The 20,698-nt window shown below is 37.2% G+C and overlaps 1 protein-coding gene across 7 annotated transcripts in view; it reads left to right on the top strand.

The window, feature by feature from the left end:
* Positions 1 to 19,762, top strand: part of ITGB8 (integrin subunit beta 8) — a 49,560-nt gene extending 29,798 nt beyond the window's left edge. The window contains exons 7-16 of one of the 7 annotated variants that reach the window (XR_011005170.1): positions 897 to 992; positions 1,086 to 1,175; positions 3,765 to 3,899; positions 6,774 to 7,179; positions 8,282 to 8,507; positions 10,020 to 10,123; positions 11,238 to 11,401; positions 11,495 to 16,169; positions 18,636 to 18,761; positions 19,003 to 19,112. Coding sequence is in view for 5 of the 7 variants with exons in the window: in XM_068209280.1 (XP_068065381.1) it covers positions 897 to 992; positions 1,086 to 1,175; positions 3,765 to 3,899; positions 6,774 to 7,179; positions 8,282 to 8,507; positions 10,020 to 10,123; positions 11,238 to 11,401; positions 18,636 to 18,761; positions 19,556 to 19,654 (1,446 nt within the window). In the remaining 2 variants the exon portion in view is untranslated. Of the gene's footprint in view, positions 1 to 896; positions 993 to 1,085; positions 1,176 to 3,764; positions 3,900 to 6,773; positions 7,180 to 8,281; positions 8,508 to 10,019; positions 10,124 to 11,237; positions 11,402 to 11,494; positions 17,110 to 18,635; positions 18,762 to 19,002; positions 19,113 to 19,555 lie in introns of those variants that run through there. The other 6 variants (XM_068209280.1, XM_068209289.1, XR_011005175.1 and 3 more) reach the window with 6 other exon arrangements.
* The last annotated feature ends 936 nt before the right edge of the window (positions 19,763 to 20,698 follow it).

The following is a 20,698-nucleotide window of genomic DNA, read 5'->3' as shown; positions in this document are numbered from 1 at the left end:
TGTAGCTGGAGGGATCTCACATGACTCAGGTGTACAAAGCCCATTGGGACGACACAGACACCCTTGAACTTCCCCAAGATCTTGGATGAAGAGATAGCAACACAGCTCTTGTTCTCAAATCCATGTCAGCTCTCTCAATGAGAAGTGTAGAAGAGCAGGTCATTGGCACAGGACATGCTGTCATAGGTACTCTACCAAATAGAACAATGCATTACTGAGGAAAGCTGTGAAACTCGTGCCATCTTCTTCAAGCATAGGTGTGGTTAAGAAAATGTAGCAGGTCATCATGGTGAGGGCTGGAGTCATCTGTCCTTAGGTAGGTCTCGAACACGCCGAGAAGAAAGCTGTCAGTCATAAGTGAGATAAGCATTGAATACTGACATTGCCAGAACCTGATCCAGTGGCTGCATTTGATGCCAAAATACACATCTGGGAATCAAACATTTTTAATTACCCTCCTTGCTGTTCCCAAAAGCACACCTCATCTCAGTGCTTCATGTTGTACTTTCTCCCTGACTTTTGCACAAGAGCCCACCTATCATTCCCTGTTCTAGACGGAACATGGACCACGGACCACATCATATCCATATTTCTTTAAGCATTAAACTCAGACCAACAAAATAGTGTTGTAGAGTTAGTCCTCCCACTGTGCAGCAGGTCAATATAGTTGCAACAGATAAGCCCGGCTGATGCTCTGATGATTTTTTTTATTGTTTATTAGGATGGCCCCATCCTGGTTTTGATGTCAGTCTGCCATTCTCTGTACATTTAGGAGTTACAATGGATTGGAATCAATCCAATTTGATTGATTTGGAAATCTATAAGGTGTCATATATGAAATATAAGATTTTTTTCCTACTAATCTGCAATCTTCTCTTTCCTGTTGTATTTTGCAGGAGCATCCATCTCTTGGGCAGCTCTCTGAAAAATTGATTGACAATAACATCAATGTTATTTTTGCTGTTCAAGGAAGCCAGTTTCATTGGTATAAAGTAGGTTAGAAACCTGATTTCTTTTTTCAATTCTGAAGGCACAATATTTATACTTAAAATTAAAACTATGCATAAATTATTTCTTTTTCATAGGATTTGTTACCTCTCTTGCCTGGTACTGTTGCAAGACAAATAGAATCCCAAGCAGCAAATCTCAATGATTTGGTGGTGGAAGCGTATCAGGTATGATGAGAGGGACAATGTTCTATGTAATATTTGTACATTTTTCATCTTTTATAGCCTGAAGTTGGAATGTCCAGGATCTTGTCTTCCATCTGAAGTCCACAAGAATATATTCCCTACTTTTCCTAATGCCCAGGTGGATAGGTGATTCTATCTTTTGATAGTTTTCAAAGTCCCAGGCTGTCAGGGTCTCAAAACCAAGAGCTACTGTTTTTTAGTTTCTAAGGATGCTTGTAAATATTGTGTTTGGTTCCCTGTACCTGTTGCTATGTCACTTCAAAAGACAGTTTATTTATTTGAATTTTGGCAACTCAGATCTTTAGGTACAGACCAGACACCACTGTCTAGGCACCATATAAATTCAGAGCAAAAGCCCAATGCAATATCTGGAGAGTTTTGCAGCATAATTTTTAGAAAATAAACAAGAGATGGGAATTTACAAGGACGTAGTTTGAGAATTGTGGATGTCATGAAAAGCAGTATCTATACTGTAAAAAGCAGTGTAATGACTTGGGGGTTTGAGGCATGGAAGTGAAGAAGAATTTTGATAGGGATTTGGGAGAGAACAATGGAAATCGCTTTGTGAACTCTTGCTTGGAGTCATCAATTGAACATAATAGTTTGGAAAAGAGAAAGTAATAGTACGGGAAGTACCATAAAGTCATTTTCCACACATGATTGACACAGAATGGCAGTTTGAAAGTGAAACAGGCATGTTGTTAGTGAAGGAAAGAGGGTGCAAACAGCTTTGAAAATGAAGCCAAGAAATAGACATTTGAGGTACTAGAGCATGGGAAGCCCGTAGAGCAGCATCTAAATGAATGTGATGGGTTGCATGGTTGAATGCTGTTAAGTTGTGCAGTTACACACAAACATTCAGTTTCAGAAAGCTGAAAACTCAGCTACAAAAGTATATGAAAGGCATCCACAGGTATCACTTTTTTTTAAATTAGTTAGATTTGGGAGGCTGAAATTATCCAGTTTACTTGCTTAACCACAGAATCAAGCAATTTGCTTACAGCAAATTTGCTATAATGAAGAGCCAGCCCCCGTGTCTGTTCTTAATTCATAGAGTGCTTTTGCATACATTTTTCTTACTGTCACGTTGGAGACACTGGGAAAAAGGCAAATACATTCAAAAGCAGAGTTTAGGGGTAGTCAAATTCCAGAGAAATTCTCACAGGTGTTTTACTTTCTCTTATAAAATCAAGAGATCTCATTTTAAATATGGAGGTTTGCAGGAAGTTGCTGGCATAGAATTTTGAAAATTGTAGTCCTTTTATATGACAGTTTTACACTGTCCTTCCTAAATTGAAACACAGTTCTTACCCAGTGCAGGGCAAACATTCAAGGGGAGGAAATGAAATTGTATGAAGCAATTACTTTGTTCAATACAAGCTTCAGTGGGACTTTCCTGGTCCAGCCAGCCCCAGTTTGCTTTAGCTTTATTTTCATTTTTTAGACACTATCTTTCTTCCCATCCTAACCTTCACTGGATTTCACAATTTGAGTTTTTCATCATAGTTTTAGGGGCTTTTTACTATATAAACATAGTGAACAGGTATTGAATGTGTTGCGTTCTAGGAAAAAAATGACTTAGATAAGAAAATAAATTTAGTGGTTATATTCAGTGACAGTGGGCCTCTTGCACTCTTGTTCCAGGCAGGGAAACCTTTGGCTTAGCTATGGAAAACCCTGGCTGAAAATCCCTGGCTACAAAGCCAAAGATGAGTCACTAATTTTCAAAAGGTTACTAAGATAAACATGTGTTAAGATTCGTATAATTGCATTTCCATTTCTAGCAGTAAAAATATCCCACTAAAGTAATTTTTAATAGTAATATGACAGGAATTTTAAAAATCCCTCTGTGCAATTTTCAGCTCATAAATTTGTACAGAGCTTTAATAAATTTTTAAATGGCCAAGGAGAAGTATTTCTTCTGTGAAGGAAGCAGAATTTTAGGTCATGTAATAAATACAAGTTACAAAGTAGCTGCTTTTTTCATTATTTTTTATTGCAAAATCAGCCAATTATTGGCTTATATAGTCTTAGTTGACCCAGAAAAACCAGTAAGAATAATCCCAATAGCCTTTAGGTCACCTTAAGGTTTGTTCAGAGAAAAATTTTCTAAGATAAATGCAAAATATCAGAAATTGTTAAAGTGTCAAGTCAATTACGAAACTTTTCTGCTGGATAACAGTGGTTGTATGTATGTTTACTGTTGTATTTTAGGTGTGTAGCTAAAAGGCAGCGTGGACTCAAACAATGAGCAGTTTTTGTTGCACGTGGTTGTTGGAATAAATTTTCAAATTGTGAAAAATGCAGTCTCAAAACCATGTTAGCAGAGCTGAAAACATTTTTATCTGGAAAACCTAATCCTCTTTATCAGAATTACCAGTTCACTGGTTGTGTATATTTGGAATGTAATTGGGTCTCTACATGGGAAACAAAGCTTTAATTCATTCCTTTATTCACACAGACAAGCTTTCTTCATTTTTAGTCAGACATAGGAGCCCTACTTGGTGTTAGTCACTAATATACATTATATTTTGAGATGCAGTGCAATTAAAACTTGTTTTCTGGTTACAGAAACTAATCTCTGAAGTGAAAATTCAAGTGGATAACCAGATCCAAGATCTTCATTTCAATATCACTGCTATCTGTCCTGATGGAAGTAAAAAAACTGGCATGGAAGGATGTAAAAATGTGGGATATAATACAGAAGTATGTTGATAGTTCTCATTGTTCAAGGAACTGGAATACTTATTTTTCTGTTTGGTTGGGTTTCAATGGTGTGAAATCTTCTAGGGATTTACTTAAACTGAAAATGGACTTATGTGATTAATGATCACAGGCTCTCTATTATTCTCTGGGTTTATTTTTCCTGAATCTTATTTTAATTCTCACTAATCCCATGGAACTAAGGCTCAAAGCTTTTCCTGAAAGCTAGCATCCATTAAAACTTTCCTTCTTTGTCCTCCACTGGGCACAACCACCACATCCATTGTGATGAAATCTGTACGTAAAGAGGTTGAAAGATAATCACCCAGTGGAAAAAAAATCACTGGAATTTGTGTTCCTTGGGACTGTACTAGATGTCACCTCTCTCTCTTCTTGCTTTAATAGTCTTCCTGCACAATCAGGGTTGTGGATAATTGGTTTATTTTATAAATCAAATTAATAAAATAATTTATTCCCATTTGAATTTGTGGCACCTACTGAATGAAACAGAGCATCATGCACCATGAAAATGCAGGGGAAGATGTCTGGCTGAGGTAAAGAACATAGTTTTCTTCCCAGAAAACTTCTCTTTGCCTTGATATATTTATTTAATTGCTTGGAGTACTGGAGTAATTCTTTTTGCTTGCCAGGAAGAAGTCTGTGTTTCTAGAGAGCAGGGTCAAGGAGTTCTTTCCTGCTTGACATGTACATATGTCTCAGCTAGTGTGAGAAATAGCTTGTGTCTGTGTGTAGAAATAGCAAAACAAATTAAATGTGTGAATTGTAATGTGAATTTGAATGTATTTTATGCTCTTTTGAATTTTGTCTGCATGCTGCCAATTATAGCTTCTACAGTTTACGGGAGATTTGCTGGTTTTATTCTTAATGCGTCTTTTCCCCACTGTTGGTCCCTGGGCATGTCATAAGAAACAGGACTGGAATTTGTTCTGTTTAATGAAAACAAAAATATTTATATCTGTTTCTTTTTAATAAAAAGCCAAGCCAGTTTATTGTAAAAGATTGCATGTGGTCCTAAACCTCTGTGTCTGTTGAAAATGAGCCATCGTTAAGAGATTAATTTTTTTTAACCGTAAATCCTTCTTTCAGTATTTGTTTACAGACAAAATGCTTTTCCTTAATTCTCACATTCCTTTCATTGTCTAATCCTTCTTCCTTCCTTTTCTTACCAAAACACAAAGTGGATTAAATTCTGGAAGAATCCTGTGGCCTCTTCGAGGTGCAAAACTAACTTTGTCTATTAGCAAGTGTCATGGTGTCGTAATTATTTAGTCACCACAGGTTCAATCTATCTGCTGCTGTGTTCAGAATCAAATTTCACAACTCATATGCACGACATGATTTTCCCTTCCCTCCTGTTTCCCTGCTATTTTTCCAGTACTGTTTTGTACATGAAGATGATGTTTTCTGGCAAGGCTCTGTGCCGAATAAAAAGCACATTCCCTAGCTGCAGCCTGTCCTCCCCGCGTGATATGCACCTGCTGTATGAATCAATTTCTCTATAGCCAGACTTTTGCCCTGCAACCCAAAGGAAGAAATCTCAATGCATGGAGAGTGTGGGCTACTGAGGGGTTATGTGTGTAGTGGCACATTTGAAAAATGAGAAGAAAAGCAAAGGGTGAGACAAAGCCTGTGTGCCCCCTCAATATGACATTAAGTGCATGTTTCTGCACAGCATTCTTCTTCTGTTGTCCATGTAGGCAGCCGCAGCCCCACTCGCCACAAAGCCACCATTGTCCCCAAGGGCTGGGTTGTTCTCATGTGGGGGTGCGGCGGGAGGGAGAGACAGTGATGAGAGATGAATGGCCTTAGTATTTGCCTGTAGTTTCAGCCTCATATGTAATCAGTTTCTCCGGGTTTCTCCTTTTTTATTTGGAAATCTTTTTCTTTTTTTTGGTAGTAAAGATTAAAGGAAATTGTTTCTCTTGTGTTCCTTTCTCACTTTTTCATCCTGGTTACATTTTCTTTGTGAGGAGATGAGAAAGAGTTGCTTTACATCAGGAAGATGAAAAAATTCAAAACCTTAGAGAGAATACCCTGATAGAAGCATACTGGTCAAAAAAAAAAGCTGAGAAATAATTGTAAAATACAAGATTGATCTATTGTCTGTCACACATGTCAGAGCTGTCAAAACCTTTTAGGGTGATTGATGGAAACTCTATGCAATCACCTAACTACCAAAATGATCCTTAGTCCTGTGCCAGAACTACAATAAGCCGTGGGAGCTGCTGTTGTAGTGGGCACTGCTGGGATGAGGACCTGGAGGATGGTGGTGATGGCCATGACACGGCCTGGAGCCAGGCACTGGGTCCATGGAATTGGGAAAAGTAACTGCTAACATGTGAGCCATTTCTGGGTTTTAGTAGGGGTAGCCAGGGTCATCCAAAATCCTGTGTGGTTTAGATGTACATGACCAATTCTGCAGCTGACCAATTCTTTTTATGAAGGGTATCTATGTTTCTGTTTGTGTATTGTCTTGCTCAATCTAGTCTCAACTTTTACCTGAATATTCCTGTGATATAACAGAATATACAGAGTAAATAACAGCAGGAGGATGGTGATGATATTTCTATTTCCATTTAATTTGTATTAAACTTGTCTTTTGCAACTATGCTTTCTTAACTTGAAAAGTGGACTTCTGTCAATCCTCTATTGTAAGGATTTTAACTGTATTTGTGATGCCTATCATTACTTACATATCATGTTTGACAAGTGACCACTGTGTATTTTGCTGTTATCAGCTAGTGCACATTCATAAACAATATAAGATTCTGCTTTATTTATGTGTTAAAAATTTTAAGCATATGTAAGCAAGAAAATAATAATAATAATGTTAAACCTGTTTTTATTTCTCCTTAGGTACTTTTCAATGTATCTGTTACAATGAAAGGATGTCACACAACTGGAGGAAGAAAATATGTCATACTTAAGCCTATTGGTTTCAATGAAACTGCCATTGTCAATGTGCAGCAAAGCTGTGCCTGCCAGTATGGAGACAGCACAGGGCACAAACGAGTGTGGGCTGATGAAACTTCTCCTGACAGCAAACAGTCCCAGTGCAGTGACAATAACTGCAGCTCTAGCAGAGACACGCTTCCCTCCGACAAGTGCAGGCAACACCAGGACCAACCCATCTGCAGTGGTCAAGGAAATTGCATAGATGGAAAATGTTTCTGCTACAAAAACAAGCTAGGCAAGGTGTATGGCAAGTACTGTGAAATGGATGATTTTTCCTGCCCATATCACCAGGGAAACTTATGTTCTGGTAAGTTGCAATGTTTATGTCTGTATTTTCTTGGTTTGTTCTGTTTTCTGAGGCTACTTTACATGATGCAGCTGAAAACAATGATATAAGGCTGTCAAGAACAAGAATTGTTTGTGCAGAATTAGTGTGGGAAATGTCCTGAACATCCTGCTAGGAATTCACACTCCTGGGCTCTCCTCACCACAGGCATACGCACTGTCTTTTAAATTTCACCACCATTTTCTGGGGGATACATTGATTTTTTTCTGAAGTTTAGCTATTTTAATATTTAAATCTCAAAATTCTTAATAAGTAATGATACTGATTTCTCAAACAAAAAACAACATTATTCCAGGAAGCTAGTTGATACATTTCAGTCTAATGAGAATGTGAGATACTGAGAGATTAGGAAGGGATCATAGCTTCCAGGTGAAGTTGTGATTTTCTACCACTCTAAAGCAGTCCTGTGAGTCATACAGTAGCGCATGATTTCAAATACTGGTATAAACATGAACACTGTAGGGAATGCCTGCTTCAGAAAGGAGACTCTAAGTGAAACAGAGTTGTTAGAAATTCTTATTCTTTTTGTAGTCCACTTTATGGTAGGGAAGAGGAAAAAAAAAGTAAAAAAGGAAAAGGAAAAAAAGGAAATGGAAATGGAAATGGAAATAAAAATGGAAATAAAAATGAAAATGGAAGTAAAGAACCTGGCCTGTGTGCATGAACTTTATACTCCTTCCACTGAATCTTGCTGTTTATTTCAATAGAATGTTTTCTTGCTAAAGAGAAGTTTGTTTTGTTTGCCTGAAGACTATTTTCCTGGTCATTGTGTAATTGCTAATCTCCATTGTTTTGATCCAAAGCAAAAGAGCAGAATTTTAGTAAAAGGTTTTAGGGTGACATCATAGTAGCAACTTTGCTCAACTTAACAATGAACAGCAGCCTTCAATATTGATCATGCCAGTAACTTCATTCCAAGTTGTTAACTTAAAAACTAATTTGAAAGTCCAGGTCTAAATTTTATCTGTTTAAGGTAAAGCACAAGCAGTACAAATGTATCCATCTAAAATTTATTTTCTGTGTTTTCATGGAAGCATATGACTCCAGACTCTCTGTGTTATAGGTAATGGTGAATGTGAAGGTGGTAAATGCAAATGCTTTGCTGGCTGGGAAGGTGATCGTTGTGAGTGCTCATCACAATCAGCAAAGCACTGCCTGAATTCAAAGGGCCAAATTTGCAGTGGAAGAGGAAAATGTGTATGTGGAAAGTGTGAGTGCACAGATCCAAGAAGCTTTGGCCGTTTCTGTGAATATTGCCCTACTTGTAACAAAGCCTGTGAAGAAAACTGGTATGTTTCTTGTGCTAGACTTTACTTTTTCACTCCCTAGTGTTGACACATGAAGAAATATTCCTGCTTCTATTTCGTAGCTATTCAGATTCTAGGAATTTGGTACAATTCATACTTGATACTTCTCTGTGTAGTTGGATTCACATTGACAATTAAGAGAATTGCATGTCAGCATCTATTTTAACTATTCTTCATATGAGATCTCCTGGGCAGGAAATAAAACCATAAATTTGTGGTTTTAAAAATGGAAAATAGATACAACTTTTGAATGCCACCAAGTCAAATAATATTCTCCACATTTGTTTTTACACTCTCCTTGTGCTTCTCAGCTGAAAGAAAGCCGTGTGGAGCTAGAGCAGTACTTGTGCATTGTCACTGCCATTGATCAGCAGAGCAGAGCTGGTCTTACCCAGAGAACAACATTCTTCATTCCTCAGTTTCAAAACACTTAGTCTTTGCCATGCTAGTCTTAAAGCATGTAATTTTTCCTTACTCATGTAAAGGATGGGATAGCGTGGCGGTCAAAATGAGCAAGTCCAGGAGGAGACAAGCTAGACCAGGCTCTCAGTGGTGCACTGTGTGGTCCTGGCACAGAGAAAAAATGAAGCCCCTTCTTTGGGCACAGCTCTTCTACACCCTCTCATCACACATGTAAGGCTCTGCATCTCACTGTGGTGCAGAGGGTGAAAGATCAGACTTCCATTGGAAAGGTCATTGTGATCAAAACAGAATCATTTTTTATTTGTATTTATTTCAATTACAGTTTATCTGGTGAAAATGCTGGAGAACCAAGCTTGGCCACATCTGGAAAGGTTGATGCTAAGATTTCGCTAGATAAAGTGCAATTAACCTTTCTGGCTTACACTTATTCGAAGTCACTGTGAAATATGTGCCTTTAATAAATTCAGAAGATGTCATATCTTCATTAAAAATTCAATTAGGGCTTTTTTTAGGATCTCTTATGACATCTGTCTCCTTCAGGGCTATACAGTGAAGACAGTAAGACTGAGAGCATTGCCTCCCACTTGTCATGCTCTCTCTCTAAACTGCCCAGCAGTGCAGACTTAACTTGTCTTTGTCTTAACATAGCACCCAAAAATTATTGACAAAGCTGTGTTTCCTCTGCCTACCTCTACCCTTCAGTTCCAGAGAGCATCCAAATGAGAGTGATAGATAAGGAAAGACTAGAAAGTGGAGGCTGAAAGCTGAAGAAAACTGGACCTTAGCTACACTCTTGCATCACAAAAGACAGAGCAGATTGGGTGAAGGTGGCTCAAAGCCAAAGACATGTTTTAGTTTGCAACTTCTGACTAGTAGGTTCTGAGAAACATCAGAGGGATAAAATGCTGAGAGAGGCATCACATTTCAGAAAAAATTAAATAAATATCGCAATGTTTTTACTAACAACAGGAAAGCATTATGTGCAAGCAATACGTCAGCCTGTAGATAAAATCTTTTAAAGGGGAGTGCAGAGAAAGACATAGGTTTTTAATTATAATTTTTATTTTACAGGAACTGTGTTCAGTGCTATCATTCTAACAATGCATCTCAAGTCATACTTGACCAGTGCACAACTTCATGCACTTACCTACTGCATTATATTGATAATACTTCAGGTAGGTGGCATTTTCTAGGTAATTTTAATAAGACATTAAAATCTATTGTGATTAGTAATTGAATGTGCCAGTGTTAGAATGTCTTTCAGAAGTTTATCACATTACTGAAATAACAAAGAAAGAAAGCAGGAAAAATAAAAATCATTCATAGCTTTAGGGACAGTAAAAGATAAATAATAACAGGAAATAAGATTGTCAAGCATTGCTAAGTTCAGTTTTCCCAGCTCCTCAAGAAGTCACATCTAATAATGATGAATCCTGCCTGAGCAATGCTTAAAGAAATATTTATAAAAATTTGTTATGGCATCTGTATGTTTTATTACATTGACCATGCTTATAGTAGTTGACATTACCAGAAACAGGAAAGAAAGAAGTAGAATGCTTACCTCAACTTCGGTAATGTTTAAAAGTTCCTTTCAAGTATAAAAAACAGCAGTTATGAGGTCTGTGGAAGAATAAAATCTTTTTAAATAAAATCTCACAAAGTTTAATCACTCTATACATCAGTTAAAATGCAGGTAAATGGTTACCTTTTGTTACTTAACATTTATATAAATTAACATTTATATAAATCTTTTTATATTAGAGTTCATAAATGAGAAAACTAATTGTGAATACTTTTTTCATAACTTTAGTATTAAGGGAAGCTTTCTGTGTTAGTCTACCAGTGAGGAGGACAAGGATTCAATAAAACACATTTTGTTTCAAATTTTACCAGTGATCTTCACTGTTGTCTTAAATTCTCTCTGCCCCAAACATCTCTAATATTTCATCCTCTCTACTTCAGCTATAAACTCACTCATCTGCAGAGAATTTATGGTGGGCAATACAATGAAGCCTGAGTCTTAGTTCAGTAGATTAAAGGAATAGTTGTTTCACTATTTTTCTACAATGGATCTTGATCTGAACCACCTTTCTTGATATGCCCAACTTTAAAAGCTTGCATATGACAACTTTTCCTCTTTATTTCCCTTAATTTATTTTCACGTTAATTTTTACCAGGCTTGTATAACTTTTGTGTGACATTACTAAGCAGTGGTGGATATGCCTGTGTTAGAGGGATGTGCCTGTCCCATACATTAGGCTTTACCCTTGTGTTCTCCTTTCATTGCAGATTGTTTCTCTGGACGAAACTACTTTAGAGTCTTTTCCATAATCTTTATAGTTACCTTTCTGATCGGGTTGCTTGTTGTCCTTATCATCAGGCAGATAATTCTGCAGGGGAGTAGCAATAAAGTTAAATCTTCATCTGATTACAGAGTATCTTCAACAAAGAAGGTAATTGATTTCAGAGCCATCATCTTCAATAATCTTTTTCTTGCATATAAAAATTAGCTAATTGCTGATAAAAATTGTATCTTCTCCTTCAAGGATAAGATGTTTTTGCCTACAGTTTGTACAAGAACAGTAACATACAGACGTGACAAACCAGAGGAAATAAATATCGACATCAGCAAGTTGCGATTAAACGAAACTTTCAAGTGTGAATTCTGAAGACTGCAAATGTCTATTTCCATCATGCTCGACTTTTAAGAAATTACCTTTTGTACTCTGTGAGAGTCTTAACTGTTGCCATATGGGTTTGTGTTGTGCATTTTGTTGAATACTGTAACAAAGTGACATGTAAACATATTCACATTATGTGATTATGTTTGGAACTATAGCTGCTGTATTTTTTAAAATTTTTTTTGAAAGAGAAATGTGCGTTACTACTGTTTAGAAACATTAGTGTTGATGTAGCACTTTAGCATATTCTAATTTATTTAGTTATGGCCTAGAATGTAGATACAAACCGGTCTGACGAAGCACTGATCTCACTCTACATGTAGCTAGTACTGATGTGCTCTGTGGGAATGGACAAAAGCTGTGATTGAAGTATTAACATTGCTGTATATTATAGCAATAGCTGAAACTATTAAAATGCTCTTAAATAGAGTAAATGGTACTTTTATAGTTCTCTCAGTTGACAGATTCCACTGATTTGTCTGCTTATTCCTCTTATCTTTTCCTCATAAAAATGATGGTATTAAATGTGTTTAGTTCCTGGTATAGGTGTATGTTGTGTGTGTATACATACACATATGCATGCACACACAAGTAAATTATATATTTATAGGGGTTTTTGCATGGATGATGTCACTTAAGGATAATTTATATCCAATAAAGAGTAATTTTAAGCTTTTTTACTTGTTTAAATATAACGCCCCTATTTTATGCAAAATTTAAGGTGTTTGGAAACTGAGTGGCTACAGAAAATGAGAGTTCCTCTACACAACAGCATAGTGTACAGCAGACTATGCCTTTAGAGTCAGCAGCATCAAATCCATTGCAAATAGATAAATTGCACCAGAGCTGTGTTTGGTTTGCTAGCTACATATCAGTGTTTTGCCAAATAAGGACTTGGATCTTTTTGTATGATGTCAGGCATAAGTCTGATTTTACATGTGATTTTTTTCTCTATGTAAATTAGTTGATGAGATTAGGTTTTCTGAGTTTTTTTGTAACCACTTCAGTTTTTTGTGACTGTGCATTGAGAAATGTGTCCAGTGTGTGATGGAGAAAAGAACCTGCAATTTAGAAGAAAGTGAGGAAAATAAGAGTCTTTTTCCTAAAAGAACACATTAATTGGCTTTATAAATATGGATCAGATTCTGCCTTCAGAAATGTGCAAAACTCTTCCAAACATGATGGGACCAATATAAGCTTATCTGAGAGCAGAATGTGAGCTACAAAGTAAAGCAGAAGCATGTTGGTTTTTTTTTATCCCTGAAACCAGCTAGAGTGGTAGAATGCGTGTTATTATTATATGCTTGTTGGAAGCATCGGTCTGATTTACTAACTCTATGCTGCTGAAACCCTATGAAAATCTGATCAACCTCTAATGCACTAAAACCTTGCTGGCAAAAAGAAAAATCATCTCAGAAGACAGTGTATAATTTCAACAACATTTATTACTAATACTAAATACTGTCACTATTTGTCATAGATAAGTTACAGAAACAAAGCAGGACTTCCTTATGTGCAGTCTTGAGAAATTACTTGTATTTCCCATTCTGCATTTCTTCTGTAAATTCCCACTGAAACCTGAGGACTGTGAGGATTGAAAGGAAGGCAGGGTGTAGAAAAATGATGAGTGTTTTATGAGTGTTAAGTTTCTTGGGTAATGGATTAAGTGGGATTGAGAAAAATAATATACAGACAATGGGCCTTTCATTAGTCATAAAAGCATAGGGATTAAAAAAAAAAGTGTAAAATGGACTATTAAATGTTTTTAAAGCAGTCTCCAAACAGGTCCTGAGCTTTCTACCATACAGGTAAAATTATCTCATTTAACAAAAACAGTGTTTCTTTACACTGACCCTGACTTTAGTGTTAGCTTAATTGTACAATCATAGTTATAGGTTAATTCTGTAGTCTACCAATTACACCTTAAACTCTCATTTTCTTTTAAAGTGTATAGGACCATTTTCTTCCTGTGTAAATGAAAAGATTTCAAACAAATGGTTTTGGTGGGATAAAGATAAAAGATTGATAAAGGTTAACCTGCTGTTACCCTTGTCACAATTCATGGCTATTTGTGAGTGGGAAACAATCTCTGGTTGTCTATTTAACTTAAATTTAAAAAATGCTTAGTGCAGTATATCTAAGTATATAAAAAAGAGGTTAATTATGTTCTTTAAACAGTGTGATAAACCCTTTAAAAAAAAGATTCCTCAGAATCTATTTTCACCTCATAATGGACTTTAAAGCATGTACTAAAGCATTTACTGAACTGATAACTATCTTTTTTACATTAGAAATTACTTTTCACTGTTAGAGGGAGTTCAGTTTTGTGGGTAAGGGATAATGGAACTGGGTTCTTGGTGGAAAAAAACTTGAGCTGTAATACCCATCTTCCAGACACATCACATCATGCTGCTGCTGCTTTTCTTCTGTAGCACTTGGCATTGGACTGCTGCCTGTGGAGGGGCATGGCCAGTATTTCCTTATCAGACACCTGCCTGAATGTTTAAAATGTTCTGATCAAATAGAGCATGCTCACAGGACAAATTGCACTGTAAGTTGCTTGCTGTCCTGGGATTTAAAAAATGTATATAAATTAGCAACAAAAAAAAAAAAAAAAAAAAAAAGAAAAGAAAAAAAAAAGGAAAAAAACTTTCTTGCATCTCCCGTATGGTTTTGCTGTATTGTGGAAGAGGCTGGTGAAAGAGAATAAGCTGCTGCTAATGTGACAGGTCAAGGCTTTTAGAAGGCCCGTGGGGAGCTTATACAGAGCAGGATTCTTGGGAGGAGGCTTTGTTTCTAGGGATGGAATCTATCCATGAGAAACTCTGGCTTTGCTTGGTACTTGTTTCCCTCTGCCTTTGACCATGTTTTTCAGAAGAGCTGCTGCAGGAGATGAATAGCTCAACAAAAGCCTCACTATTTAGGGAGCTGTGTTCCCTCAGCACATGACCTTAAATGAGAAAGCAGCCTTTAATTCACAAGGAATTTCTTCAGTGATTGCAGAAGGACTGTGCTTCTTATAGTGCTTAATATGGGAGATATTAAAGACAAATTAGTTCATATTAGTTTTCAATGTATTGTACGTCAAAGATGCTCATAAAAATAGGGGAAAAAATAACTAACCTCAGAATAGAACGTTCCAAAGTTCTCAAATAACACTTCTTATACTGGGCTTCTGCAAAAGAATTTTAGAAAGAAGTCCAATAATTTTACTGCATGCTTATATCCAAAAATATACCACCAGATACTGCTGCATCTCATCATTGGTTTGGGGAATTGTTTTTAGATTTGGTCCCATAAATGAAGCATGTGCATGACTTTTCACAGTATATTTGTTACTGTTAAAATCTATATGTATACTTTCAAATTTTTTAACCTTTTTTAACCTTTGTCCCATTATTTGCCTGACACTTCAGAAATTGCATGTTTATGTAATTAAAAAGTATGAATTTTACTTCAGATTTTTTTGACTATAAAATGAAGAAATGCTATTAAATAGCTATTTCCAAGCATAATGACTACACTAATAAGATTGCTGCAGAAATGTGTGGGAAAATAGCTGTTTCATCCAGAAAACGTGCACATGGTATGCAAGGAATTTTCATTGTGCCCAGCTGAAATTCCCTTACATTTGCAAGGACGTTAAAAATGAACCTTAAAAAGGAAGGATGTTCGTATGGGCATAGTTTACATTTTAACTATTATTTACAACTGGATTTATTTTTTTCCTCTCTATGATGTCATGAAAACCTGCTATGTAAAGCATTCTTCTGACTGCAATGGAAAAATATTATTTTCCCAATCTGATCATATATAATATTTATTTCCTGCTTAGTGTACATGTTTTACAAACCATGGGAGTAAATGTGTGAAACAGCTTCTAGCAACCCTCCAGCCTAAAATAGACATAGGCTTTGGTGATGCCCAGGGCAGAGACATGCAAGGGCACGGCTGCCTGTGTGGAGACTTCCAGAGGAACAGTGCTGGGGCTCCCCACAACATCCCTGCAGAAATGGTGCTCTGAGATCTCGCTTCACCTTTTGTCAGGACAGGAAACCTCTTCAAAGTAGGTTGGCTTGGCAGTGGTGGTGCCCTAGGTTTGCAGCACAGGCACTTGGCCCCATACTGGAACTGCATTGTGTGCAGTCTGAACCCTAATGCTGCAGGCTTTTCGCATCTTTACTCATCAAAAATGCCTGCACACGAGCCAGCAAGGGACAGCCTGTACTTGGGGATGCTGCAGACCTCCATTAAACCTCCTGGGGAGCGTTTGGGCACCTGCCCGTTGACTTCCCACCAGCCCCTGGATCTCCACCAGCCAGCCTTAAGGAATGTCAGCAGTGGCTATAAAGGGCACTTCTCACAGAGGCATTTGTGCTGAGTCAGTGCTGGGTGACTTCTACTCTACCCCGACTGCGAGTGACATGTGGTGACAATGTCCTGGCTACCATTTTGCAACAGAGGGGAAAGCAGAAATGAAGCAATATTTAAGAAAAACACTAATTTTTAATTTTGAACTTGAGACTGCTCTGATGCACAGGTATCTGTTGGCTCTTACAGAGAATTGAAATTCATGGAGGGGGGGGGAAAAGGTTAAAGTTAACCAGCAGGAATGCATCTTTATTGCATGCCAAATCAGTGGGGTTTCACTGAGAGCAAGCCAGGTCAGAATGGTTGGCCTGTCTGGTAGTGGGGGGAAGAAAAAACCTTAAATTTCTAGATTCTTAAGCTTTAGTAATGCTGTTCTGAATTGCATGTTCTCTTTTTTTCCGTTTCTGAACATGCTTTAAAAAAAGGTGCCTATTAAAAAAAAGGTTAATATCTGGCATTTGTTAAAATAGTTACTTCTGTTCAAATTCTAACATTTCACCCTGATACCTATATCATATTTGGGCTGTTTCAGTTGTATTTTGAAGGGAGATGTTGAAAAATTAGATCCTTTTGCAGAGGCATTAGCGTTGGATGAATTCACTGTGCTGACATCTTCACTCTTACCTACTACTGCTTCAAAAATAATGCTACTTTAAAGTGTCTTACTTAGCAACTGTGTGACAGCTATTAATAATACTGCAGTTTTAAACTTTCTATTTAACATATACTACCTTTTGTAAAAAAGAAATATAGAGAGATAAATAATGTGTGTCTATATTTTATGCATAGAGAATTTTAGTAAGGGAAGAGGTTTTAAATTTGATAACTTCTTACTGCTCATTTTACATTTTAAATGATACTTTTAAATCACTACTTTTGTTCATCTGGAAATATAATGAATATTTTATTATTTAAAGTAGCATACTTTTATAGCTGTTTTATTAATTTCAGTTGACTACTAACTTCTATTGTGATATTTATTAATTAGTTACACTGTAGCATATTGAGATGTTTATTTTTCTATCAGAGCTGTAACAACTATGACATGGCATTATTTTAATGCAACATCATTGTACTTGCTCTCTAAAAAATAAAATCAATATTTAATCTGTACTGATTTTTCATATTTTTAATATTAAATATATCTGTGACAAGAAAGAGATGTTCACCTGCTTTTAAAAGTATAAAGCACATTTACTGAGGTGCACCGATATCTGCAAAGGGAAGAATATGATTGTGGTTATTTTAAAATTGAACAATACGTGTCCAAAGAGATAAAATACAAAGAATACCTTGTTGATCAGATGTAGGCAAACGGGTAGATGCACATTCAGGATGAACTTTGAGAAGATGGGAAGGAACAAAACACTATTTATCAGTTTGGAGGTGCAGCTGGTTTACCTTGCCCAACCCATCTGCAACCTGAATGCACCAGGAGGTGCTAGTACTTTGTGGAAGACAAGAAGATACTTCCTGTGCAAATACATTCTCTAGATTGATAAGTGATTGTGACAGCCTCTCTTCTCCTTTGCTCTGTTGGGTGGTAGAGGAGCTGGATTTCTGGGAATGGGTAAAGCTCTGCAGATGCCTCATCTATGCTGCTCACTGCACACTTGTGTCACTTCACGAGTACTGGTGAAAACATGCCACTGGTGGGGAAGGTGGTACATTATGTCCTTGTGCAGAATCAGTCATAGCATTTGCTTTGCACAGTGGCACAAAATTGCTCTTGAAAAGGACTTTAGATATGCCCTGTATAAGGACATTTAAAACGTGCTGTGGTGCCTCAGTAAGAGACATCTGTGGCACTAAGACACCTGCCAGATATCACTGGTAAAACTGCCCATCCATGCTGCTAACATGATCCAGTTTTTGATTTAGGAGTGAGAGAACTAGAATCAAGTGACAACTGATGTGTTCTCAACTATCATGTAGCTTAGTGTCCAATAAAAGAGAAACACTAAGAAAAAGTCAAAACTGGAAGGAAAAAATAGTCAATATCACAGGGAAAATCTGTAAATCTTTGTTCTTCTTTTATCAAAGCAAGGAACATCATCTTAATATATGCATGGTAAGACTATGTCTGAGAAATTTCCTTTTGCACATGCCATAATCAACCTTCACTGACACCCAGAGCAAGCAGAAGCAACGAGTCCTATAAACAAAAATACACATTTTCCTTGAAAGATCTTTATTGGGAAAACATTAATGTTATCATTACTCAGAGTAAACATAGACCTAGATCTGAATTTCAGATGTAGAATTCAAGCATATAACTTGAGCCAGAGCTATAGGCCTCCATTTTGCCATTTAGCAGTAGCTTGGAGCTGAGGTTTTGTTAACACTTAAGTCTCCCATAGCCAGTGATCCTGGCATCAAGTGGTGTTGCATTTCCTGTATGTTGTGAAATTATGGTAAGTGCTCTGTATAAAATCTTTCTTTCTCTCTTCTGTCCTATGTTCTGTAATCCAGTAACTCATTCATGCCTATACCTTTAAATATCCGGGTCATGACAGGGTTTTTGACACTGGCATTGTATCTAGCCAATTTTTACCCACATATACACAGTTGTCATCAAGAGTATGACAGGACCTAAATGTGTCTCTAACGTAACACAACTGCTATTTTCTTGCAGATGCCATTGCCAAGGAAAAGGCTTGCTGCCCAGACTCTCCAAAGAGAAAAAAAACCTAAATTACAGCCTCTAAAGCTGGAGGAAGAAAGAGATCCTGATTTCAGCCACTTTTTTGACACCAGTCATGTAGGTGTATTCTCTTATAGAATTTCTCTGCCTGCATGATTCCTTTCATGGTAGCTGCAGAATTTGATCCAACATTCAGAGAGAATGGCATTAGGGAGTGTTGGTTTGAGTGAGTATCTGAGTATGCCTCATGATAACCAAAAGATGATGATTAGAATTAAGAATAAAAAACTTTGTTAACAGACTGATTTTGACTAGTAAGGAGTTAATCTGACAAGTGGGTGGTTTCTTTTGCTTTCAGGTTCTGCAACAAAGACAAGAACCTTGGAAATGCATTCCTGCTACCCTGGGTTTAAAACCAAGCAGTTTAATGTATCGTATAAAGTAAATAAAGATCTAGTTTTGCAGAAACTCAGGTGGTCTGAAGCTGTGATTAGAACACAGGTGCTGTCAGTTCTTCTGGCTGCTGATCTTCTGCTTAAGAGTCTTGGAGTGGTCCAAGTTGGGTTGGACTGTACAGAATTCATATAAAGTAGGCTGCCAGTCTGATTTATTAGTACTCAAGAGGCCCCAACATTATCATCTGGTTCCTCATTCCAGGGAAACTGTGGTGGGTGGCAGAAAGCAGAATTTTCCTTATTTTTTGCAAACCATTCTATCTCCTCAGCACAGAGCATAGCATGGTCTCTGATTATTTTCTTGGGCTTGAACTTCATGATTCATGAAGGACAGTTTAATAAAGATGATGTGCATGCAAGCAGATAAAACTAAATTATTAACCACGAAAGCATAACAGTGCCAAGTTATGTCACATATGCTTATTGAAATTGGTACATGTGATGTATTTCTTTCAGCTGTGCAGCTTGCCAAGTCCCCCTTTTGGGGCTCTAAGCCTCATCCTAAGCCTCTTGTTTATGCCTGAGCAATCTGGAGAGCCCAGGACCTGTTTCTGAGTGGTGTTCCTCTGCTCTCAAAACTGTTCACAGCAGAAGCCTTTCTTCCAAACCCCCTTCTGATTTTTTGGGCTTTGACCGTAGCCTTACCACAGGCATTCTGCAAGCATCACTGAGGCTGTAAGATGTGTGGCCTGCTGAGGAGGCTGGGGACATGACAGTGGATGGGTTTTTCATAATATTTTTGGGCATACTTTTGTTTTACTCTGCTCTAGACAAAGCAGGAATTTCAAAGACATATACAACTTAATAATGGTGTTCTCTGGATTGTCCTTGTCTTCAGGAGTATTTATGGGTGCTTCTTTCCTTGAATCATTTTGCAGCTGCACCCAGGCTGCTGTGGTAAAAAAACATAACAGCTAAAATAAATACTTCTTGTCTTTCTCAGCTTCTTTTCTCCTCTTCTTGTGTATCTCTCTATAACTAAATTGAGTTCTACCTGTGTCTTCCTTGAAAATTGCTGACACAGAATCAGAGGGCTTCATCAAGAAACAGCTGATGAGGAAAGTTTTACTTTTGGGCAGAAAAGAGCAAGTCTGTAGTGCAAAGCTAAACGAGCATCTCTGAACTTGGTCAGGTGCAGTCCCATTCCCCTGCTCCTTTCCAGAGTTAAGAAGCTGAGACTATTATCTTGGTGTACAAGCCAGCTCACAGATACCCACAAGAATTCTTCTGCTGTAAATCACAGCTTCTGCAAGGTGTATGCAACACACAAAGCCCAGAGACATGTTTCTCCTCTAATATCCCCATTCTGATGACAATTTTTTTTTTATTTGTAAGTATTTCTTTTTGCATAACTTTGTGTGTGTGTTTATGTGTGTGTGTCTATCTGCATATTCCATCCAAATTAATTTTCCTCAGCATCAAGAAGTCCATCTCTGATTGCTAAGCAGCCTGTCAATCTATATGCAGGCATAGTCTCACACACCTTTTTTGTATATGCTTAAAGTGGCATTCCTCCCCTAATTTTATATGCATAGTAGGATCTTCCTTTTAAAATTCCTGTTTCTGTTAATGGCTAGCTGCTATCATGTTGAAACTGTG

Source organism: Anomalospiza imberbis, chromosome 1 (genome assembly GCF_031753505.1).
Source record: "Anomalospiza imberbis isolate Cuckoo-Finch-1a 21T00152 chromosome 1, ASM3175350v1, whole genome shotgun sequence".
Lineage (NCBI taxonomy): Eukaryota > Metazoa > Chordata > Aves > Passeriformes > Viduidae > Anomalospiza > Anomalospiza imberbis.
This window is presented reverse-complemented; position numbering and strand designations above follow the sequence as displayed.